The 25,230-nt window shown below is 40.2% G+C and overlaps 1 protein-coding gene across 2 annotated transcripts in view; it reads right to left on the bottom strand.

Annotated features, from left to right (window-relative positions):
* Positions 1-402: 402 nt before the first annotated feature.
* ITGA6 (integrin subunit alpha 6) overlaps positions 403-25,230 on the bottom strand; it is an 84,327-nt gene continuing 59,499 nt past the window's right edge. Inside the window, exons 12-26 of one of the 2 annotated variants that reach the window (XM_043487654.1) lie at positions 23,262-23,422; positions 22,945-23,088; positions 20,430-20,545; positions 20,118-20,307; positions 19,940-20,023; positions 19,764-19,843; positions 19,532-19,609; positions 19,342-19,444; positions 17,792-17,965; positions 16,040-16,138; positions 15,834-15,944; positions 15,639-15,737; positions 7,261-7,386; positions 4,759-4,888; positions 2,401-2,569 (exon numbers count right to left, since the gene is read on the bottom strand). In XM_043487654.1, the coding sequence (XP_043343589.1) occupies positions 4,781-4,888; positions 7,261-7,386; positions 15,639-15,737; positions 15,834-15,944; positions 16,040-16,138; positions 17,792-17,965; positions 19,342-19,444; positions 19,532-19,609; positions 19,764-19,843; positions 19,940-20,023; positions 20,118-20,307; positions 20,430-20,545; positions 22,945-23,088; positions 23,262-23,422 (1,673 nt within the window). In that variant the 3' untranslated portion in view covers positions 2,401-2,569; positions 4,759-4,780. Of the gene's footprint in view, positions 2,570-4,758; positions 4,889-7,260; positions 7,387-15,638; positions 15,738-15,833; positions 15,945-16,039; positions 16,139-17,791; positions 17,966-19,341; positions 19,445-19,531; positions 19,610-19,763; positions 19,844-19,939; positions 20,024-20,117; positions 20,308-20,429; positions 20,546-22,944; positions 23,089-23,261; positions 23,423-25,230 lie in introns of both variants that reach the window. The other variant, XM_043487653.1, reaches the window with a different exon arrangement.

The following is a 25,230-nucleotide window of genomic DNA, read 5'->3' as shown; positions in this document are numbered from 1 at the left end:
GTTCTAAGAAGAAAGCAACTTAGCCATAAGAACTTTTTTCTTTGTGCTGTGTGTCATTGCTAGCTGACACCCTATCCTTCACAGGCATAACAAGCCTTTGAAGCAGATGAATCAATGCTTACACACAACTCCCAATCTGCAGGTATCTTGAACAAACCACCTTTAAGATAATTTTCTTTTGAAAATATTCTCAACCAACAGTAAAGCCAAAAGAGGAAAAAAAATCACATTTACATTGCATTTTGTGGAGCACTAATAGCTTTGGCTGATCTGAGATTATTCTTAGTGTCCCATAAATAAAAACACCAAAACCTTTATAGTTCAGCTTGATGAAATAAAAAGAAAGGCAATTCAGGTTATTTATAATTCCACATGAACAATGCTGTGTTTCTAAGCCACAAACACTTTCATAAAAAAATTTTTATTTCACACTTTTATACAAATATCCACAGGTATTTTCTAATCATGAAATAATTTTACAATTCTAGTTAGTATAAAAATGTATCAAATGCAAACAGACCAGTGACTTGACTTGAGATGACATTTTAACAACTATAAACACCACTACATTCGTGTTTCTTTTGTTGGTGAACCACACTTGCACCCCGCCCCCCCTTTTAGGACATTCATTTTTATAACAAAGGTCTATAAACACGTTCAAAAAATCAGCTTCTCAGCAACCTATAAGCCAGTGCACTGGGTTCCAAGTTATCTAAGCAAGAAACTGAGATTTTAAACATTGTTATGACCTGTTTTAGAGAAATTTCTGTAAACAAATTATCATCTGTAAAACTATTTTTGTTTTGAAAATTCCAAAGCACAACTAATATCCTAAGGGCATAAGATTTCTAAAGAAAAAAAAAAAGAAAATGCCAAAGCATCAATATCACATATAGCTGTATTTTGTTCTTTTAAAAGATTTTGATATGCTACTTACACTACAGCCAAACAAATTAGCACCTGTTTGTTGCTGTACCCCCTGTAACTTAACATTTTGAAGTATAGTAATTTTTTAAAATTTAGCTTTCCAGCTATTCAATCTCTATTGAATGTATATAATAATAACTTCCTCCTCCCTCCCCTTCATCTTTAAAAAACGATTTAAAGTTCTTTTCAGAGTAGTTAAAGTATTTTGGGGGATACAGACAGGGGAGGAAACAAAGCAAAAAACAGAACATCGACTCGTTGATTAAATGATTCCAATAATATTTTAAAACTTCAAAGCCACGATGTTCAGACTTTTGGTATCAGGTATTCAGTAGTCTTACACTGGATCGGTTTGGGTCCACCATCGGCACTCACTGTTTCTTTCAAGTCCTGAATATACAGTATTTTCAGCAGTGACTAAACTGTGCTAAAGTCCAACAAACAATCCCATTATTTCCAAGAGTTCCTGATAGTTATAGCAGGAAAATCAGAAATATCACACAGGGCTCTAAACTAAAAAATATCTTCTGTCTTTAAGAATTAAACATCTCACAGTTAAATTCTGTTTCTTAAATGTTTTGGGTTTGGAGGGAGGGGATGAGTGCTGTCATGAAGGGAGTTAATAACTTAAACTTATCTGTAAAGTATAACAACTCTCTGCTATATTTATAAAGACTTACTATGTTCTTTAGGCAGTCAGTAATTGAGGTCCAACCAGTGACCTCTCATGTTCTGATTCTGATTGCTTAATCCAACCTGAAGGGCAAACTGGAGAATCTTTGGCCTGTTAGTCAACAACAAAATGGTTTGTAAAAAAGAAAAATAAATACCATATACAAATAAGTATAACTAGCATTCAAATCTGTTATGCCTGTGTTTTAGTGAAAGGGAAATGAAACCTGTGTGTATTTGGCGTGAGCAGGTATTCACACGTCTAGGAAATGGAAAAAGATGGCAGGATGGCAACATCACCTTCTATTGCACATTTAATTTATGGGAGCACTTTAGTTTGAACAAAGTTACCCTGATGGTATAGGGTTGTGATGCAGGACAGTCAACTGGCATCTTCTCCCATCCTATGAGAAGAACGCTGGCAGAGGTGGTGCCGAGGTTGGGACGGTCACTCTGTTGGCGCAGGGGTCATGGTGCCTTCTTCCAGCTACACCTTTGGAAGGATGTCATATAAGAGTAACCAGGCAGGCCCTTCCCCAGCACAAGTAAGTCAAAAACAAAGGCAACCCGGAACGTTAAATTAAGGCAGTTAAAGAAAAATCCATTCCAACAGCCTTCAATTTGGCTGTGCAAAACAGGAGCCTCGGGCTACGTAACAACATCCACAGTTAAAACTGTAGGCCCGTACTGTTGTGTAGTCTTTCTGAAATCAGTATTCAGATATTGAACAGGTTTTTCAATCCATCTGAGTGTCTGGGTTGGGGAAAAAATAAAGCAGTTTGGGTACTGTGAAGCTTTTCTGGCCTCCCTAGGAGTAGCTTTCATTTTCATTCCACTTTGTGATCCACTGTTTTTTTTCAGGGTTATCATTATATTTTTCATCTTGGATCTCTCGCTCTTCTTTCCGGATCCTTACAGCATGGTATCGGGGAACGCTATCATCGTACCTAGAGCGTTTAAAGAATCCACACTGGAGACGGGGGGAGAAAGAAACAGACACAAATTAAGTAATTCCAAGAAAGGCAAGTCCACTGGATGGTAATATCTAAGCTTTCTGTTCAGCTATGCCTAAATTTGGACTGGGACAAAGAATAAAAGACATGGTTTTCTTTTAAGAAGGAACTAATAGGTCAAAAAGAAATAGTAATAGTCGGTGAGGATAAACAGAAGAGAACAGCTGTAAAACTGGAAGAAAAGTCCCTTTTCCCATCTTGTCTGTCCATCTTATTATAGCAATGTAAGTTACCTCTAAGAGTTGAAGAGTTTATGAAATAGTGCTTCCATTTTTTTATAATCACCATTATATGTAAAAGACCTAACTTTCAGATTACTAGAACATCATGTTAATTTCAAGAACAACTTTTTTTCAAGGCCATAAACCAAAGATTATTCCATGCCCCTCTTCCACTAACAAAATGGAAATCAGGTCACAAATATTTCACAAATTACTACTTTAAATGGGTGATTTAAGAATCTCCTCTCCTTCGAGGCTCCAGTACATCTTTCTTAATAGCTAAGATGTAATTTATACTGCCTGGATTTCCAAATGAAACTTCTAAACTAAGCTGTTTCATTAATAAATCATGCAGTGACTGTGTCCTGCAATAAAATCATTCATGTACCACAAAGAATTTGAGGAAACTACCACTAGATTGAATTTCAGAGCATCCTCTAATTTCTTTTCTTTTTGGCAAAAATACAGCACTTACACTTAGATTATTAATGAATATATATTTTATTAATCTTTAAAAACATATTCAATCTGATCCAAAGTAGGTTTTTATTGGGAACATACCTGGAAATTCTTAAGTCAGATTGAATTTTTTTAATGAATAAAATATATATGTTCTTTTTAAAAAGATGTGTCTTTAATTTTTAAATGCAGATAAAAGATGGATGAGGAAGATACTTAGACTGGTTGATTAATGTGTTTACTATGTGACATCAATAGGGACACAACATTTGTTTTGAATGATGTTAAGCTATAAAAATGGCATGGGGCAAAATAAAATTATGTACAAATTTATCACTTAAATCAGTGAGGAAAATGGGACAAGAATTTTTGTTCTAAGGCCTTTTCTACTTTCTGCAAAAAAGCCAAAACACCTATCTGTCACACAGTGTGACTATTGCCCCATTTAAACAAAGAAATTGGGGTGATACATAAACTGAAATGGAAATGCTGGGATTCATCATGACAGGACCATGGAAACGGATTACAGGGGTAATTCTACCCTCTGGTGCCCAGAGAAATGGAAAAAGGAATCGCTGCCAATTCCTGTTTCCATGGAGTTACAAATAAGAGAAGCCAAACATGAACTTAAAGTCAGCTGAGACCCAGGGCTGAAAAAAATTTCTAGGAACATGGAACAAAATCAAACTCCATTACAACGTTTTGAATAAACTGTCCACAGCATTTTTATATTAAACTTTTGTAAACTGAAGGCCACGTTGGCAAAGAATCATCTTCTGAAGTTGACCACAATGTCCATCATGGGAGTAGTGAAGAGTCTGTTGTAATGGTCTTTGACTTGTAGTAGATATGCAGGGAAAGGAAGTTGCATGCTTAGCCAGCATAAAACAATTTCTGAGCAACAATAAAAGCATTCCAAGCCTTGCCCCATCATTTTATAGCACGAAAATCAAAACGATGACAGTGAGAAAGCCTTCTCTTCAAGAGAAACACATGTTTTCAACATGCAACAGGTTAATTAGGCAGTCAACACAAGCTTCTATCTGTGGGAAATTCCAAAATGGACAAGAAATCTGGGATGATTTCTTATGCATCTTTGAAATTCCAAGTGGTATGCTACATACTAGATTAACAACACGTGGCAAACTGGTCTACAGTAGAGGTCTAACACCTCATATGTGTACGGAGATTGCAGTTTTCTTCATTGCTGTGGGTGATGTCTATTAACAACAACACAAAGTGACTCACCTGCAACGAAAGATTCTTTGTGCACTCTTTAAAAAAAAAAAAACTAAGCTTTCAAGTGAAATAAATGAAATAAAATAAATTCAAGCAAGGTAAGCCAGTGTGGACATTTGGAAAACGTCTGTTAATGGGACACACACAGCAAGCTGTTGCTTTTAAAGTTAGCCACCACAACCATAGCAGGTTCCACAGCTAGCAATTAAAAAACATTGATCAATTACCAATTACAGAAGTAGATCAATACTACGCATCAGAAGTAAGCCTCTCTTTATCAGATGGCTGAGCATGGATCTCAGCCTTGTGATATGTGGCATCATAGTGATCTTTCTTATTTCTCTTGAAGAAACCACACTACAAGGAAGCAAGGTATTTAGTCAGTGTTACAGTGCTGTGTATAAAAGCTAAACAAAAGAAAAATCTCAGAGTTTAACCTGTTTCCTATTTACAGCTTGCTTACAAAGAGACCACTATGGATCAACCAAAAGGGAACAGACCCCATACCGTATGACACAGTGACATCAAGTGTGCTGTATACTCAGTTGCTAAGTCCTGGCTGACTATAAAGACTGCATGGACTATAGCCTACCAGGTTCCTCAGTCCATGGAATTTTCCAGGCGAGAACATTGGACTGGATTGCCATTTCCTTCTCCAGGGACTCTTCCTGACCCAGGGATCTGCTTGGCAGGCAGATTCTTTACCATGGTGCCACCTGGGAAGCCAACTCTATTACCATAGGTCTCTGGTCAAATATTTATAAGGATGACACTAGCAAATTGATTTTTCTATTTGTAACAAATCCTAAGGGCCAAAATCATTCTAAAAGGGAAAATATTTACACATCTGATCATAGTTTTGGGTAGTTTCTTCTTGCAGGGCTTCCCAGATAGCTCAGTGGTAAAGAATCTGCCTGCCAATGCAGAGACATGGGTTCGATCCCTGGGTCAGAAGATCCCCTGGAGGAGAAAATGGTAATCCACTCTAGCATTCTTGCCTGGGAAATCTCACAGACAGAGGAGCCTGATGGGCTATAGTCCATGGGGTTGCAAAAAGTTGGACACAACTGAGCACACAGTTTCTTCTTGCAGGGGATGTGGAGTCTAAAAATATGCAAAAGATTGACATCTGCAGTTTACTAATTCAAAGTGTAAAGAATAAATTCTCTAAGACTTCGCACAAATCCAAATAAAAGAGACACTGAATATTTTTCGGTCCTTTTCAGTGAATTTGATGGGGTAAGTACCATCTACTTGAGGCCTTTGTAGGGTAAATCACAATATAAATTTGAACATACCATCATGAAATAACGATTGCTGTCACTTTCCCAAATTCTGAGCCACAATGTAACATTTATGTGGTAGTACTCTGTGCTCCTCAGATCAGGTCACTCTAAATGAGTATAGAGGTATAGGAAAAGACTGTCCTTGTAGGACCTCTTCTGGAGAGCAACAGAAGGCCATCCTCAAATATCAAAACTTCACATTCAGCTTTTGATATCAAAATAATTTCCAGAGCATCTCCTATATTGGCTGGCTGTGCTCAGACAAACCTACTATCTGAAGTAAACATCAGGTAGGACTGGCTAACTTCCCATGGGAGGATGGGGCTTGGCATAATCAGATACCAAACTTCAATCACACAATTGGAGGATGCCCAAAAACTACCTCAAATTTATCTTGGCAAAAGGAAGTAACTTGGAAAAATAAAGCAAAAAGAGATGCCCAATATTTGAAGGTGAGAATATCTTGAGTCCTTGTCCATTATACTTGGGTCCAAAGAAAAGAAGGATAGTTTGATCTTAGAGACTAGTAGTCGAGTTTCATCATCCTTTGCCTCTAGACCAGACATGTTTGGAAACCCCAAATTTTCTAATACATTAGTATTCCTAATGTTTTAGAATTGAGTAAAGGATAGAGACTAAAAATATCCTTTCTTCACATCATGTCAAGTTGAGTTGCCAAATAAGTCATTACAAACTTTGTTTTGAGTGTTTTGGGATTGTTGATCAAAATCTGTGAATCTCCATTACTAACTGAGAATAACCCAAAATCTATAGGTGATAATTTTTGCCAAGAAAAGTATATGACATCTCATACATTTTTTGTAATGTCGACTATTTACTGGTGGAAAGCAGAGGGAAGATACTACATTATATTTAAAGCACCAGACTCTAATGAAGTACATCATTAAACACAAATCTTCCTTATGCTTGATATAGGCTATGGTGACCATTTTGAGATTCATTAATTTCATGCTTTCCTATTTCCTAATCTAGCTGCAATTGTAATTAGCCCCCATGGCTGCCATGAACATTTCTTTTCAAAAGTTGAAATTAATAGGGATACAGATTCTGATTAGCATGATAACCAATTTGGCTTAGATTCAGAATTTGATCTTTAATAAAGAAACAGTCATAGTGGCAAATTTTTAAAAATTATTATCTGCCAAACATGCTATATTATATGTGAAAGCACTGAAATTTACACACTTAAAAGAAACAGCTTATAATATATAAATACTATTCCTTTAAATATAAAATATTAGATAGGTATTCAGATATTCATTATATAATTCTCGAGTTTGCTGTATTTTGGACAAATTTCATAGAAAAAATGTTGGGAAAAAGAAACAACGCAAAATGTACTATCAGTGTTAATTTACTTTAAAAAAAAAAAACCTGAAATAAAGTTTATATCACAAAACTCAAGTGCCAGATATGACTTACCTTCCACAGTAAAAATACTAATAGACCAAGCATCAAAATCCCAGCAAGAATGGCCACTAGGATGATCCACCAAGGTACTCCTGAATGTTGAGCTACAGTCTTTGAGGGAAACACAGTCACACGAACCTATGGGGCGTAAAGGAAAGCAATACCATTACAAACTTGGGTGAGAATTAAACCCTGAGTTTGTATCACTAATTCTGCTTCCAGATATACTTGGTCAATGTAGCCTACGGATAGATGACGTGTCTTCGGGTGTGAGTTCCTTTCCTTTAGTAATGGAATATTGCTTCAAGAGGCATTTCTTGGAGCTCTTTTCCCAGAACCTGGAAAATGCTGGATTATGTTTTGATGAAATAACTGCTTCTGTGCTATCTTTTATACATTTTTATAATCAACAAAAGTAGAGAAAATTGTATAATGAACCATCATTTATTCATCAAGTTTCAACAATTACCCAGAGGGACACAACCAATCTTGTTATACCTACATTAATATAACCTGGTATCTTTGTGAGAACAATCACCCTCTCTTAATTAAGCATTCAACAATGGCAACAAAAGGGTCGATTTATGCACAATTAGCCTACATTCCTCACCCATATTTTAAAGATGTTATGAAATATAAGAGGGACAGAGCTGCATTACTGACACCATTCTGATTTTCCCTTAAGGTTGAAACCAAGCAGGACCCAGTGGGGCCCTCTCAGCAGACCAAAGCTTATGGTTCAAACCTGAGAGTTACTTGGAACCACAGGATTGCGATGGTCATCTTTGAAAACAGAAGATTACCTCTTCCCCAGCACATAGCTCCCTCCTCTTTTCCCTAAGTAATCTCAGAACAAAACCTGAGGAGTTGGTTCTTGGGGACATGAGTTCACCTTCTCCCCAGGATTGCTAGCTTCCTCAATAAAGCTCTCTTTTCTTTTACCTAACACTTGTCTCTCAGTATTGGATTCTTGGGTTACGAGAAGCCAAACCTGAGTTCAGCAACAGGATTGCAAACTAAAGACCCTCATAAAGAATAAAATTTCCTGAAATGACTCGGTGTCATTTACTATGACAATGTGTACAGACAAACGAGACTCTGGATTCATTCAGAGGCAGCTTACAGCTTTAAGCACCAGCTGATAAAAAGTTTAAGCTATAAACACTTGATAGCTGGCAAATACCAATTGAATAGAAGTGTTTATTCAGAAATCTAAAAAGTTGCTTATGGTAATTTGCAACAACTTGGTTATGTGAGCTTAGAATTCAAGTGGATTTCTGTGATGCCAGAAGGTTTTTTCTCAGGAAACTAATCTTCAAAGCTTATAAAAGACCTGGTGAAAGCTACAAATATGATTTTGTAAACTATACTGATTAGTCATCTATCAGTTTGAAGTTTCTGCTATTTTAGAATTTAAAGAATATAAAGTGAAGGGTAAAGAAAACTTAAGAGGGAACAATTTAACTCCTGAGAAGTGTTTCTAGTTACGTATTCTACATTAGTATTGAATTCTGGATGCTGCCTAAAATGCTTCCATGTCTACACTGTGATTCAGTACTACTATACTAGAACACTTAAAAAGAAAAAAAAAAAAAACACACCTCTTAAAGTATTTCTATCTAAACTAGAAAAAAGTTTTCAACCTCTTACAGAAGATACTTAAAAGCAAGAACTGCTTTTCTTTAAACATCTTTAATAGGAACAGAATTCACATTAAGAGTTTTCTAAGCTCTAACCACATAAACACCTTTATCAGCTACTATGTTTCCTGTTATGGTCTCAATGAAGTTTCACTCAAGCTCTCAGCCCAGGGGAGGGCCTCCTGACTCACTTCCTCTTGCCTCCCTTTCCCCAACAGGTGTCCTAGCTTTAAGCTGAAACAACTCTTTCTTGAGATTACTGGTTGAAGCAGAGAGGTACCCATGAAGTAGGGAAGAGAGAATGGTGAGAGACCAGTAAGGAAATAATACAGTTGATGTGCCTGCTAAGTCAGACAATCCTAAACTAAAAAGATTACTTCAATTAGCCTATGCTTTATCTTGGCTTCCCAGGAGCACAGTGGTAGAGAATCCGCCTGCCAGTGCAGGAAACACAAGAGATGCGGGTTCAGTCCTTGGGTCCAGAAGATCCCCTGGTGAAGGGAACAGCTACCCACTCCGGTATTCTTGCCTGGAGAATTCCATGGACAGAGGAGCCTGGCGGGCTACAGTCCATGGGGTCGCACAAAGTTGGGCACGACTTAGCAGCATGCACACACACATGCTTTATCTCATTTAACTTTGCTTCCCTAGTATGTAGCATAGGCAAGCCACACAGTATCGCTGGGGCAAGGTGATGACTTGGAAGGGCCATGCTCATTTTTAACAATAAGCCCTGATGAAGCCTTTTGAAGTGGAGAGCGCACACTAGTCCATAGACAGAGGAATCAGCCCTATCACCGCCATACCAGTCTTTCAAATGGATGATCCTAGAGGGAAACCACACCCCAAAATGGCTGCAATCCGACAGCCACAAGGGCTCAACAAGGTAGTTTTTTATTTTGTGGGGTTGGGGGTCGGGTGCAGTGTAGGCAGGAACTCAGCTGAGAGCTCTAAGCCCCGGGTCTGGCTACCATTCAAATCAGATCTTGGAGCCTTTTAGAAACTAAAACAAGTCACTGTGCCTCAGACTGAGGGCTAATGCTAGGCTCTGGGCCACACTTTTAAGGGTCAGATGTGCTCTGCAAATCCAGTGTGTGTGCAAGGCCACGCCACAGGAAGGCAAGAGAGGCCGGTCAGCAAGATTTTACTGTTTGTTTCCTTGAACTGTTAACTCTGTGTGGTGTGTGTGTGTGCACGTATGATAGTCATTCTCCAGCTGGGGCTGAGAATGGGGGAGGGGAGTGGAGCTGGCCTTAGAATCGGGTGGGGGCAGGCCAACTATGAGCTGAGATTCCCAGAGCTCTGGACACCTTGTCTCATCTCATCACAGCAACTGTTACTGATGAACAATGACAGGTTCAGGCGAGTAGAAACTACTCCAACTTCAAAAACAAACAAAAAAATTGTTTTGGTTGCATTAAAATCTAGGCATTTCCACAGGGATGACCTGTGCATGTGAACCTCATCCATCATGTGTCCATAAGAGGAAAAGGGTTTAATTCTGCTGATGCATTAAATTCCATCACCAGTGAGCAGTGCTGAGACCACATGAGCTTGCCCCCAGCCAAAACTGTTTCCCTAAATCACTCTTTAATGTAATATCCTCCACTCTCATTCAACTTTAGTATAAGATATTCACTCAATGAAGGGATTTTCATATCTTTTATGAAACTATTAAGGAAACCATCCCCTTAGTGAGTGTTCTTCATATTAGAAATTCATCTTATAGAAGAATCCACATCTCAAGTTCTTCTCTGAATTTAGAACCAAAAAATGAAAATCTCCTCCACCCTGAAGAATAACATGCCTACTTCCACTTATCACACTCTTTTTCATCTTTGGCAGGCAGGAAGTTTACCCACTCTCTTCCTATTCCTTAGGAATGAAGTTCAGTTCAGTTCATTCAGTCGTGTTCAACTCTTTACGACCCCGTGAACCACAGTACGCCAGGCCTCCCTGTCCATCACCAACTCCCAGAGTCTACCCAAACTCATGTCCATTGAGTCAGTGATGCCACCCAACCATCTCATCCTCTGTCGTCCCCTTCTCCTCCTGCCCTCAATCTTTCCTAGCATCAGGGTCTTTTCAAATGAGTCAGCTCTTTGCATCAGGTGGCCAAAGTATTGGAGTTGCAGCTTCAACATCAGTCCTTCCGATGAACACCCAGGACTGATCTCCTTTAGGATGGACTGGTTGGATCTCCTTGCAGTCCAAGAGTCTTTTCCAACACCACAGTTCAAAAGCATCAATTCTTCGGCACTCAGGTTTCTTTATAGTCCAACGCTCACATCCATACATGACTACTGGAGAAACCATAACCTTGACTAGACGGACCTTTGCTGACAAAGTAATGTCTCTGCTTTTTAATATGCTGTCTAGGTTGGTCATAACTTTCCTTCCAAGGAGTAAGCGTCTTTTAATTTCATGGCTGCAATCACCAACTGCAGTGATTTTGGAGCCCCAAAAAATAGTCAGCCACTGTTCCCACTGTTTCCCCATCTACTTGCCATGAAGTGATGGGACCAGATGCCATGATCTTAGTTTTCTGAATGCTGAGCTTTAAGCCAACTTTTTCACTCTCCTCTTTCACTTTCATCAAGAGGCTCTTTAGTTATTCACTTTCTGCCATAAGGGTGGTGTCATCTGCATATCTGAGGTTATTGATATTTCTCCCAGCATTCTTGATTCCAGCTTGTGCTTCCTCCAGCCCAGCGTTTCTCACGATGTACTCTGCATATAAGTTAACTAAGCAGGGTGACAATATACAGCCTTGACGTACTCCTTTTCCTATTTGGAACCAGTCTGTTGTTCCATGTCCAGTTCTAATGGTTGCTTCCTGACCTGCATACAGGTTTCTCAAGAGGCAGGTCAGGTGGTCTGGTATTCCTTTTTCTTTCAGAATTTTCCACAGTTTACTGTGACCCACACAGTCAAAGGCTTTGGCATAGTCAATAAAGCAGAAATAAATATTTTTCTGGAACTCTTGCTTTTTCGATGATCCAGCGGATGTCGGCAATTTGATCTCTGGTTCCTCTGCCGTTTCTAAAACCAGCTTGAACATCTAGAAGTTCACGGTTCACATATTGCTGAAGCCTAGCTTGGAGAATTTTGAGCATTACTAGTGTGTGAGATGAGTGCAATTGTGCAGTAGCTTGAGCATTCTTCGGCACTGCCTTTCTTTGGGAAGGAATGAAGTAGGGATATGTAAGTACAACCAATAAGAAACTTCCTCCTTCCTTGGCTGAATTCAACAAATCTCTCCTGGTTCACTCTCTCCTGTGTTCATTCAGTCGTGTCTGACTCTTTGGGACCCCATGCACTATAGCCCACAGGCTCCTCTGTCCATGGAATTTTCCAGGCAAGAATACTGGAGTGGGTTGCCATTTGTGACTCCAGGGGATCTTCCTGACTCAGGGGTTGAACCTGAAATCTTTTGTGTCTCCTACACTGGCAGGTGGATTCTTTACCACTGCACCATGTGGCAAGCTCCACTCACTGTCTCCTAGACCATGAAATTCTTAACAATTGACACTATCTTATTCAATTTTGCTCCTCTAGCACGTTTGTGGGGAAGGCTTCTCTGGCATTTCTGCAGTGAGTCCGTGGCTAATTGGCTTGTTAACTGGATCAATTTAATTGATGCTAAAATTTTAGTAACCATCTTATCTGGTTCAGTTAGGTGACCAGCTCTCCCTGACTTTTGTTATAACAATATCTTAAATGTGTTTTATTAAGAAATGAATACAGGTGGGAAGGAGGTTCAAGAGGGAGAGAACATACGTATACCTATGGCTGATCCGTATTAATGTTTGGCAGAAACCAACACAATTCCATAAAGCAATTATCCTTCATATAAAAAAATAAATATTTTAAAAAAGAATTGACACAAAACTCTTAAAAGACTGTTTGGGTTATAAGGAAACAAAGATTTTTTTATCTTTTTAAAGCCAGGATTAGAGTAAAAGCAATGGGAAAACATATCAACATTAACACCAAAGGACAAGGCTGAATTATTCAACCTCCTTTGCTTCATGTCCAAAGAAAAATAATCTAGACACTGGAAAAGACACAGAATCAACATAAAAATGAAATTGAAACCCTCAGTAAGTGAGGGAATAAAAAATGAGGGCATATTGACACTTGAATTAAACTTGAATCTTTAGAAACCCCCAAAACTACACTTTAAAATACTAGAGAAACATGTAGACTGACAGCTGAGCTATTATATCTCAGAAATCAGTTAATAGAAAAGGTAACAGAAGACTATAGAGATTAAAAAGTCCCTGTTTTCAAAAGAAATGGGTTCTAGATATGAGACTAATCCATTTTCAAATCTACCAATTATTAAATAATCAAGTAGTATTATAGCAAAGATTCCAATTCCCATTAGTAGCCATGGGCTCTCAAAGCCCTGAGAACATGAAACGCCCAAGAGAACCTCGTTTGCATTTGTGACCCAGCCACTAGTCTAGACACCATGGCCTTCAGTTCCATCATCCTCAAGAAAACAAGAGCACTTGATGAGAAGTCACGAGCCCAGGGTCTGGTCTTACCTCCACCCCACATGCTGGTCCTGTGACCCTGAGGGACAGACAACCTTCCTTGGACTCAAGTTTTCTCATTTGAACTTGAGATTTGGGGACTTCATGGGGAGCAAATATTATAGAGTCAAAGAATAGGGGCCCAGAAGCCAGAATGGTATAGATTTCAATCCAGGACCCCAAATGACATCCCCTGTCTATGCCTGCTTCCTTTTTTGTAAAGTGGGTACAATGTCTACCTTGGCATTCTCCTGCAGTTTAAATGATAGTATATGGGTAAAGCATCTAGTAGATGGTAGACATTTAATTAATGCTTTATTAATATTGGTTTCTTCCCTCTAAAGTTTTCTTCTCTTTGAAGCTCAGTGATTCTCAGGATTGCTGATTAACAGCTATAGAAAGTTATAGCAACTCCCTTTAGTCAGAGAGGGAGAGAAAGGATTCTCAGGAAGGGTGTGATTTGACAGTCTTTATGATGCCTTATTAGTAAAGGTAGAGGAAATTCCCTGGTGGTCCAGTAGTTAAGAATTTGCTTTCCAACACACAGGACGTGGGTTCAATCCCTGGTTGGGGAACTAAGATCCCACATGCCAAGGGGCAACTGAGCCTGCATGCCACAACAAGCCTGCACACAGGGAAGACTTAGTGCAGCCAAAAAACTAAATTTAATTTAAAAAATTTTTAAAGATGTAGAAAGGTAAGAGTAACCTGCAAAGACAACATTAGGTCAAGGTGAGGGTACATCCTGGGACAGTCCTGGTTTACACCACATGCCCCAGCATCCTGCCCAGTTTAGCACTTGCCCAGACAAACGTTTGTATTCTAGTTGAGATGATAAATTTTAATTAAGGGTCGCTATATTCAAGAAACCAAGGTCATCAGGGAGACACACTGGATTTCAGCTGGTCAAAGGATGGAAGCCTAGACATTTGCCTTAAGTACATCAGTAGATCAGCTTTACGACAGAAATTCTTCTCCATTCTTCTCCATTCACTCTCTTGCAAAACACTCCCACCTGTGACCTGCAGTCATTTACTTTGAGAGCCCAATACAAGTCCCTGTGGGGCCAGACTCCCCACCCCCAACTAGGAACCCCTTACTATACACAAGCTTCTGCTGCTAGTCCTGGTCAACAGTTTTCTTAATTACCTGGATGAGAACACCCAAGACATGCTTCTTGGTTTTAAAAAAGATAAAGCTTGCAAGGAAAGAAAGTTATCAGAGAGCAAATGATCAAGATTCAAAATTACGTTCTAGGCCCAAACAACAGACCAAAAGTAAGCCACACAAGATGTGAGGATGAACTCAAAGGTGTGCAAAAACTGCTCAAGGGTGCGATGTGGGAAATATAGTTTGACAGCACATTCAGATGAAAACACCTGGAAGTTTCAGCAGAACACAAACGGAAAAATAGTAGCTGCCAGAAAAGCAAACCATCTTCAGCAACCATTTAAAGGCCACATTTTAGGCTGAACTAACAGAAGCTGGGAGGCTGTTAAAGGGAAACTTAAGGTGAACTAGGCAGACCACACATCAGCTCTCCTTCCTGGAGCTGGCCCAGGAAGAGATGAGATCTGGAACCTGTTCAGCTGCATCAGGCAGGACAGATAATTGAAGAGCTGGGTGGTCAGCTTTGAAGAGAGTAAGAGAGATACGTCCAAGAAAGTATGACAGTTTCCTTCAATTATTTCAAAGGCTGCTACATGGCCAAGAAGGAGGACTTATGTTGGGACTTGTTCCAGGGGGCATAATCAGGAACTGATTTTATAAGATTCAAGTCTCAATCCCTTTAATAAGAGATGGTTTCTAATAACCGCCACTGGCCATACACTCCCCGCAAAAGCTCCCCCCTAGTGCAGTGAGGTTATCATCAGTGGGAGTATGCCAACACTGGCATTGCCATTGGCATGAGGGGCGGTACGAGATGTGGGATCTTTAGACTAAGGAGGTGCACCCCTCCTCTCCTTGAGCCAACAGCTCTCAAATCTGTCCCATCCACAGCAGAACGAGATGACCCGAGTCACCTCTTTCTTCCATGATTCTACTGAAATGCAACTTGGGGTGGGTACCACCTTAAGACATGATTTGCCTTCTCTTTAAAGGGAGTACCAGTGCCTTGAGAGACATGAGTCCAGAATAGCATGTCCTCAGGCCACGGGCGTGGGGTGGAGGAGAGAGATCAACTAAGTGAAGCCCATGGAATCCTAACCTGAGTGCCTGCGTTGGGCAGCTTGATATTCTCGGTGGCGGCAATGACATCAATGGAAGCCCGTACGAGAATGTCCAAGTAGTTCATCTTGGAGTATTCCTGTTTGGAGACAAAGTGAGTGAAAGCGTTAGTGAAAAGAGAAATGTTCTAGGAGGTGGCAGACGGCTTGGGACACAGCCTGTGGTGGGGTCACACCTCCAGAAACGTGCTGTTCCACAACCTCGAGCGCAGAACCAGGGAGGCCTTGCTGTCCAGCCCTCGCAGCGGGCACTTGATGTTCACACAGTTCACATTCACGCTGCAGTTCTGGGGTGAAAAAGAACAGGAGTTACAGCACACCGGACTGGGGAAGGCCTTCCCACCACCTCCTGGAAAACTCACAGCGCTTGAAAAATACTCACAAGGGTCTGATATTTTCTTTCAGAAAATAAAGAAAATTTTCTGCCATCATCTATTTGTCTTTCGGCAATTTCTCGTTTCCTTCTTGAGTTGTGAGCCTCCTGAAAAGAATTACATCTGAAATACTTCCACCAAGTGTAACTTTTGGCATCACTGTACAAATCTCCAGAGTACACCCTCCCAGATTATGCCAAATTCACGACTGATAATCTTCACCTTTCTCCCAGCACCAAGGTGTGGGAACAATTTAAGTGTAAGATCCACAAAGTGTTAATTACCAACCTCACTTCAACTTTATTTTTCAAGGTAATTTTCTTTCATTCCAACCTTAAAACTCAAGAGTGAGACAAAGGCTTTCTTTATTCTGATGTCTCCTCACCAAACTGTGAGCATCCTGAGATCAAGGACCAATCTCATTCCTCTACCCCTAAGCACTCAGATCAGTACCTAACATAACTGTAAAAAGTCAGCACATCCTGAATGAGTGACACGGAATGAGGAAAACGGAAAGTAGAAAAGATCGAGCATGATTTATTCAAAGGAGAATACTGAAAACTAAGCCAAGGAAGATGCTTTAAAATTTCATTTTTCAGACTTCCCCAGTGGTACAATGGATAAGAATCCACCTTCCAATGCAGGGGACACAGGTTCAATCCCTGGTCCGGGAAGATGTCACATGCCTCAGAGCAACTAAAGCACATGTGCCACAACCACTGAGCCCACGCTCTAGAGCCTGCCAACTGCAACCAGTGCGCCCACGTGCTGCAACTATGGAAGCCCATGTGCCTATGCTCCACAATAAGAGAAGCCACTGCAAAGATAAGCCCATGTACCGCAAGGAAGAGTAGCCCCCGCTCACCACAACTAGAAGAAAGCCCATGAGCAGCAACAAAGACCCAGCAAAACCAAAAATAAATAAATAAACTGCATTTTTCTTAAAGATTAGGAATAATGGACCATCTTGTTTCTCCAAGCTGATGAATATAAACCACCAACTATGAACACTGGTCATACCCAGTCACCTTAGAATTTAAAAGAAACAGATGTGCAATAACAAAGCAAGTCTTTATCGAACTGGAGCATAAACGATAGACCAGATAGTTACTTAAGTGTGGAGCAGTACAGAAAGAGGTTAACAGTGCAGGCTTTGAAAACAAGCAGGGTTGTGCATGAATGCACTGCCCTCGTAACTACTGAGTGACTCTGAGAAAGTTAATCTCTCTGATTTTCAATGTTCTCATCTATGAAATGGTGGGGATGAGAAAAATACCTCATCAGACGATCAAGAGAATGAAATGAGAAAATGCAAATCAAATGCTTAGCATGGTGCTTGAGATGTAACTAGCACTCAATAAATATTTTCTATTCTAAAAAGAATGAAAAGTCTTCAAGGTCACTTGCTAAGGTGCCAGTATGTTCTGTAATGCGTGATTCTACTGGGAACTGACATTGGCTGGCCCATCCCCAGGGCATGTCCTTATATGTCACACCGGGCCTTCAAACTTCAGAAAATGTCATTTGCTTCAATATGCACAAAATGACCCTGACTTATATGCCACAGTGGTGATTAGGATTTCTGCCTAATCAGCAGAAATCCTCAGCCTGACTTGGTTACTCACAACAAAACAGAAACTCTGACACCAAAGGAAAAAAAATTCAACATGCCAGAATGTCAGTTTCCCAGGGCAAGCAATGATGTCCCCCTTCTCTAATATTAACATCTATGGAGACATGAGAGAGATGCATTAACATACCGTCAGTTTCAGGAAGTTTATTTCACCTTGTGGCTCACAAGTTATTTTTTCCAATCCTTTTGATTCTACTTTCACCAAATAAAGCAACCATTTGCCGTTGCTAATTTCTTTTGGCCACTGAATATTCAAGGTTGCTGTGCCGAGGTTTTTAAGAGGTTTGCCCAAGTTAATTACCTGTTAAGAAAATAATATGTGTTATCTCAGTGTAATTCTCTCAACATAAAATTAGGTAAGCAGTTCCTATTGCCAAGAAAAAAAAGCCAAAATATCTGGTATAATTCAACCATAAAAGGGCAGGCTCCAAAAGTGGACTTTGGATAGGGCATTCAAAATAGAGATTTGTGTTTAAAGATTCTTGTCAATAAAAATAGGGGGGAGAAAAGATCAAGGAGAAATAATTGTTCCCTCAATTCAGGAACAACTTTTGTGTGCAACAGAATCTGCCAGGCTCTCAAAATGCCCAGGGAAAAGTCACGTGTGTTCTTGTGTCGCTCTGTAACCACTCTGCCTGGCAGGTGCCAAAGCCAGTGTGGCGCCAGTGCAGCCATCGGCTGCTTCTGGGAAGCCCCACCTACCGCAAAACTGAAGCTGCCTCTGTCCTGACTACAGGGTGGGGGCTTGGGATAACAACTGAGAGACCCGAGTAGGGCCGTTCTGGCAACCATGAGCCCGTGAGTCCAAGCTGGGGACAGGGCAGGGAGCAACTCCGTGAAACACACATCAAAAGAGTTTGTGTGAAAGACCGCTCCAGAACCCACAGACCTCTTTGCAGCCACATCTGCATAGGTGTCATAATCACCACCACCCACTAGCTGTCTCAGTTGTATCTGTGAAGCTAAGAGATTATTTCAGAGGAGAATTCCACCTCTTCATCCTGCTAGAGTCAAGGGTGGACCCATTTTTGCTATTTCAGACTCTCACCTCAACAACGGTCACTGTGCTTTCAGGAATATGATTTGAGCCACACAGACCTGAACCTGCGTATAAAGTTATGAGTCACCTCTGTACCATGCACTTATGTTCATTTGACTGGACTTAAGAGCCACTGTGACTACCTACTTTGGGATGGGTCAGAGCAATCATTAGTCTTCCTTATGGGTATACGTCAAACCCACATTTACCATCACAAAACTGCGCTTGGGAAAGGTCAGTGAACATTAACCATAAGCAATAAGAGAGATGACCTTATAACAGAGGATCATTCACACATTCTAAAGCCAAATAGCATTTTGAGATTTTTGTTTTATAGACAGACTCTGGGGAGAAAAAAATCAAGTACTCCTTTGTCTCAACACCACATTTATTATTAATACATTAAAACTCCCTAAGAAGAAAAAGACCAAACTGAATTTGATTCTGAACAGAGTCCTATGTTAAATGAAGTTGTGGTTCTCCATTCTGAAAGACAACTTTTACACTAAGCCAGTATGATGTTTAAAAACTGGCAAGCTCCCTTTATCACGCTTATTTATTGTTACATATTCAAGATCATATACAGCATAGGTTAGCTTCTGATACACAGACTGGGAGGGCCAACTGTGACCACTTACCCTGAACTCGTACTCAATTAAACTTCCTACGTCCTCTTCAGATTTCATCGCTTGCTCACCAACTACTGTACCTCCAAAATACACCTGGGAAGGTTTAGCAACTCTGTTAAATTAAAAAACACCAGTTTTAGTGAGGATTGTAAATGGTTCTTTCAGACACTGATTTGTTATGCTAAACACAAACACTTACCCGGAGACCGATAAAAGCAGTTCAATAACCACTTTTGCTGTAGCTGTAATTGAAGCCAAATTATCTTGATTGCTTGTTCTGAAAAAATGAAAGGGAAACAATAGGGTTTTATTGTAACAGTCAGTTTTCTCATTAAATTACACTTCTTTTATGAGTTAGATAAAGGCCAATTCATTGACTGGCTGTGTTTTCATGAAATAATTCTGAATGGAAGGTTGAAAGAATCTCTTACGTTTCCAACTTCAGATTAATATCCAGATCTGTGGTGTCAAAGGTGACCTCAGTTGTACTTAAAATCAAATAAAAAGTAACCTAAGAAACAGAAATGGCTGTTAACATAGGCTGAACATATTGACACTGCAATGGTATTTTAAAAATTAAAATACAGTATGTAAAGGCATCACCTACACTAGAATTTCTTTTAAAAGGATTCCCAAGCTCACAGTCTGCTTGCGAGCCATTCTGGTTGGCAACACAACTCAACTGCTTCTCCTGTAACAGAAAAACAGACCAGATCACAAAACATTCACTTACCACACAATGTTTTTTTTTTTTTCCCTCCAAACTGGTCTCTTAAAATACTTACAGGGAAAGCCCTCAGTTCTCTATATGCAGAATAAGTCAGAGTGTCTGGAAAAGTGGCAATGAGTTTAGCTTCGTGAGCGTCATCACCATCTTTGGTGGGATTCTTTGGGTTAGAAGGGCTGTTCGTCACTGTTATTTCTAAAGCAATGTCCTTCTGATCTTTTAGAACTAGTTCTGGTACACCTTTTTGACTATTACAGAAAAAAAAAAAAAAGGAAAACAACAAAGTTCTCAATAGATTTTCAATCACCCTTCACAAAAAGTCACTGCAAAGCCAGAGCCATTTTTGCTAGTACTATAGCACAATTCTTACATTGGTAAATAAGAAAATTTGTCCTGATTTCCTTCTCGGGTACAAAATTTATACTCTAGCTTAAGGTTGCTGTTACATATGTTGTCGTCGCCACATCCCTCTTTTAAGAAGTGCACCTGTAGGAAAACAAAATTGTAATTTACACCACTTAGGACTCTAAAAAGTGACTGTTTCCATACAGTTCATTTCCCATTGTGACAGTTACCATAGCAGAATTCAAACTACAAACATACTTTGCATCGAACGCCCACTCTGTCCTTTAATGAAACTGTGTTTTCAGAACACTTTGACCAAGGCCCTGAGATGTTGTAGGGCAGTAAAGAATAAACCTGGCTCAGCTGTGTGGCTTTGGGCCAGTCAGTTAATCTTTCATAGTCTAGGTTTCAACACAGGTGACGTGGGGATACCACCGCCCTGCTACACAGGGTTACTGTGAGAGTTAACAACAGTAATGACAGTACTACCCAACACATGACTACGTATTTAAACTCACGCAATCCTCACAAGGGACTATGAGGCATATACTGTTCAGAGACCCACTGCACAGATGGGGAAACAGAGTTCAAGGTTAGGAAAGCAAAGGGCAGAGTATCTTGCACTATGCTAAGGGATGCTTGATAATCACACTAATCAATAATTAGGGAAATGGTCTTGTTTTTTATGTTTAATATGCCTATGGAGCTTGTGTATATGGGAATATACAGAAGAAATATTAATGTACAATAAGTGACATTGACAATTACAACAAGGCTGTATATTGTGACCTTATTTAACTTATTTGACCTTATTTAACTTATTTGCTTATTTAACTTATATGCAGAATGCATCATGTGAAATGCCGGGCTGGATGAATTACAAGCTAGAATCAAGATTGTCAGGAGAAATATCAACAATCTTCAGATATGCAGATAATACTGCTCTAATAATAGCAAGTTAAGAGGAACTAAAGAGCCTCTTGATGAGGGTGAAAGAGGAGAGTGAAAAAGTTGGCTTGAAACTCAACTTTAAAAAATCTAAGATCATGGCATCTGGTCCCATTGCTTTATGGTAAATAGAAGGGGGAAAAGTGGAAGCACTGACAGATTTTATTTTCTTGGGTTCCAAAATCACTGTGGATGAAGACTGCAGCCATGAAATTAAAAGACACTAGCTCTTGGTAGAAAAGCTATGACAAACCTAGTCAGTGTATTAAAAAGCAAAGACATCACTCCACCAACAAAGGTACACATAATCAAAGCTATGGTTTTTCCAATAGTCATGTACTGATGTGACAGTTGGATCATAAAGAAGGCTGAGCACTGAATAACTGATGCTTTCAAATTGTGGTGCTGGAGAAGACTCTTGAGAGTCCCTTGGATAGCAAGGAGATCAAACCAGTCAATCCTAAAGGAAATCAATCCTGAATATTCACTGGAAGGACTGATGCTGAAGCTGAAGCTTCAATACTTTGGCTACCTGATGCAAAGATGCGAAGAGCTGACTCATTAGAAAAAACCCTGATGCTGGGAAAGATTGAAGGCAACAGGAGAAGGGAGCAACAGAGGATGAGATGGCTGGATAGCATCACTAACTCAATGGACATGAATTTGAGCAAACTTGAGAGACAGTGGCAGACACAGGAAACTGACGGGCTGCAGCCCATGGACATGACTTAGTGACTGAACAAGTGACATTGAAAGTGTACTGAAAAGTACATAAGGAACTATGCTTGATGACAATAAATACTGCAATGTGCAGGTGCAGGCATGAGCCCCTAGGCCTAACTCATTCATGAAAAGTTTCATCAGTGGGCCACCAGAACCAGTGCCTCAGAGTGGACACTCCACTACATTGTGACAAGTACAAAACATTAAATCAAGATGTCACCAGTCCCCAGCCTAATCCTGCAGATGCAGGCCTCCTAAACCCTAGCAAACAAACACCCACCACTACATAAGAGGTATACAGCAAGCCACTCCATATAAATTTTACTTCCTAAGATTACATAGGCTACATTAGACACTAAATTTTGACTATTTCATTGCTCATATATTTCAGTTGTGTCTGACTCTTTGCAACCCCATGGACTATAGCCCACCAGGCTCCTCTGTCCATGGGGATTCTCCAGACAAGAATACCGCAGTGCGTTGCCATGCCCTTCTCCAGGGGATCTTCCCAACCCAGGGATCAAACCCAGGTCTCCCGCATTGCAGGCGGATTCTTTACCATCTCAGCCACCAGGGAAGCTCATGAAAATAATAAGTTTTGTCAATTATAGTCTCAATAAGTCTCAATGACCAAAAATTATTAAGAAAAACAACTCTCATCTCCAAACTGTATTCTGTAGGTTTCTATATCCATTGTTTACTTGGGAAGCAAATTTTCTCCAAACTATACATATATTAAAAAGCTTATTTAATATACAAAGGAATGGCCTTTAGGGCAAATCAATCACTAGTCTATTGCCTTCAGAGATGTTTGATTTAGCATAATAAAATGGTAAACAATTAGTAAAATGAAAATCAGAAACACTTACATCTGTATGAACAGACTTGGGTTCATTTGAATTCAGAATTGGGAGAACTTCCGGAAGCGAATTCACTCGCCTCCGAGTGCTCGGCTCCTGGATCTCCACTGAAGCAGTTATGGGAATGGGACGCAGTTTATCTCTGATGTTTTCCTGAAAAGAATGCAGAGATACAGTTAAAGCATGCTATTAACACTACTAGGGAACTCCAAAACAATGCTTTCCTTTGTCCTGGATAATGTGTTGCTAGTATTCATATAAAATGTCAAATCTACACTTGTGACCATGCACCTGCATGACAGAACTGATCTGTCTGCGGCCCTCACCTGGAGCCAGAGGGTTTCTTCCATGCATGCCTTCTGTTTCTGTCTGTTCAGAGTGAGCTCTTGCATATACTTGGGCTCAGAACCTTGGTTTCGAAACTGAACTCTTGACGACAGTCCAGATTTTCTCCTTTCCTTTTCAGCCTCCAGAGTGCCCACAATGGCTAGATGAAATCAACAAAACCACAGGAACTTAAAATGCACTCATACACAACAAGCTGTAAGTATACTGAGTTCGTTTTTGATATATTTTAATTCCTCTTAGAACATTTTTTCTCATTGCCATGGTTTTCCTTCATATTTCCTAGCAATGTACATTCTGACTTATGGTATTTCAAATCAAGCTGTCCTTTCCTGCCCATTACTGTGAACAATTTTTAAAGCTGCATTTCCTTTGGGCCACGTGGGGGAGCTCAAGAATAAGTCAAAACCTCAAAGACGCGTTAAGAATCAGTTTCACTGCATTTCAAGAATTCACAAGATGTGACAGACAACAGGAGGGCAGCCAACCCTGCCGAAGGACCTAAACTGACTCCCTCTTCAACAGTCTGGTGCTTAAATTCCAAAAAGGCCTCTAGATCAACAGCAGCTTCTCCTGTGTGGTGTCAGGAATGCAGATCCTCAGGCCCAACCAGACTACTGAACCCAAGGCTGCATTTTAATAAGCTTATCAGGTGGTTCTTACACACATTAAAGTACTCATAAAGAAAATTGTCTAAAAGAGGAAAAACATATTAGAGATGGAGATGTCTTGACAATAGGATGAGACTTTTCACTTTAAAAAGATGAAGAATTTAAAGGTAAAACATACTTCCTTTCCGTGGTCAGAGGGCCCCTCTGTCCATTAATAAAACTCCCAGAAGCAAGGTTTCCACTTCCAAAGCCCCAGAGGGCACATCCTATTTGTGATTACCTACACTGACAGAGCTCAGAGACAAGCTAGGATTTGGATGATCAAAATCTCATTTCTTAACTTCAGAATACATTCTTTGCCAATTTGCTGGATATAGCTGCTATGTTTTAGTACTTAAATGACTTACATTTATTAATCACTCACTAACCATCCTTGAACTACAAGGATATCAAACCAGTCAACATTAGAGGAAATCAACCCTGAATATCCACTGGAAGGACTGATGCCGAAGCTGAAGCTCCAATACTTTGGCCACCTGATGCCAAGTGCCAACTCACTGCAAAAGACCCCGATGCTGGGAAAGACTGAGGGCAGTAGGAGACGGGGCGACAGATAATGAGATAGTTAAATGGCAACACTGAATCAATGGACATGAATTTGAGCAAACGCTGAGAGACAGTGGAGGACAGAGGATCCAGGCATGCTACAGTCCACGGGGTCGGACTTGACTTGTTAACTGAACAACAACAAAAAAACCATCAGAAGGGGCTTTCCAGGTGGCTCAGTGGTAAAGAATCCACCTGCAATGTAGGTGACATAGGTTCGATCCTTGTGTTGGGAAGATCCCCTGGAAATGGAAATGGCAATCCACTCTAGTATTCTTGCCTGGGAAATCCCATGGACAAAAGGACCCTGGCCTGGCGGGCTAAAGTCCATGGGGTCGCAAAAGAGAAGGTTATGACTTAGCAACTAAAAAACAAAACCATCAGAAGGGAAAGCAAACCAGTGTGTACAGGGTCAGAGAAGCCAGCCTCAGGGAAAAAAAATCTGCTCCAGAAAATGAATCCATGTTCTAATAGTTACATTAGAGTTTAATACCCTCTACTTACAGATGAAGAACTAGAGACCCCCAGAACAAGGTGACTGGCCCAGAGTCCTACAGCAAGAAACGGAGTCAGCTCCTTTTGTGTCACAAACACAAAAGGTGACTGCCTTTTAAAGCCTCTTAGACGTGCAGGGTCCCACTTCCCCTAGGCTGGACCTCCCAGCTCTTTTTCATTTTACCTCTCCTTCATTGCTGGGCTAACTCTACTCCTCCTTCAGATTTCGGTGTGGATG

This window comes from Cervus canadensis, chromosome 15 (assembly GCF_019320065.1).
Source record: "Cervus canadensis isolate Bull #8, Minnesota chromosome 15, ASM1932006v1, whole genome shotgun sequence".
Classification (NCBI taxonomy): Eukaryota; Metazoa; Chordata; class Mammalia; order Artiodactyla; family Cervidae; genus Cervus; species Cervus canadensis.
Note: the sequence above shows the minus strand (reverse complement) of the source record. Positions and strands in the feature narration are given on the sequence as shown.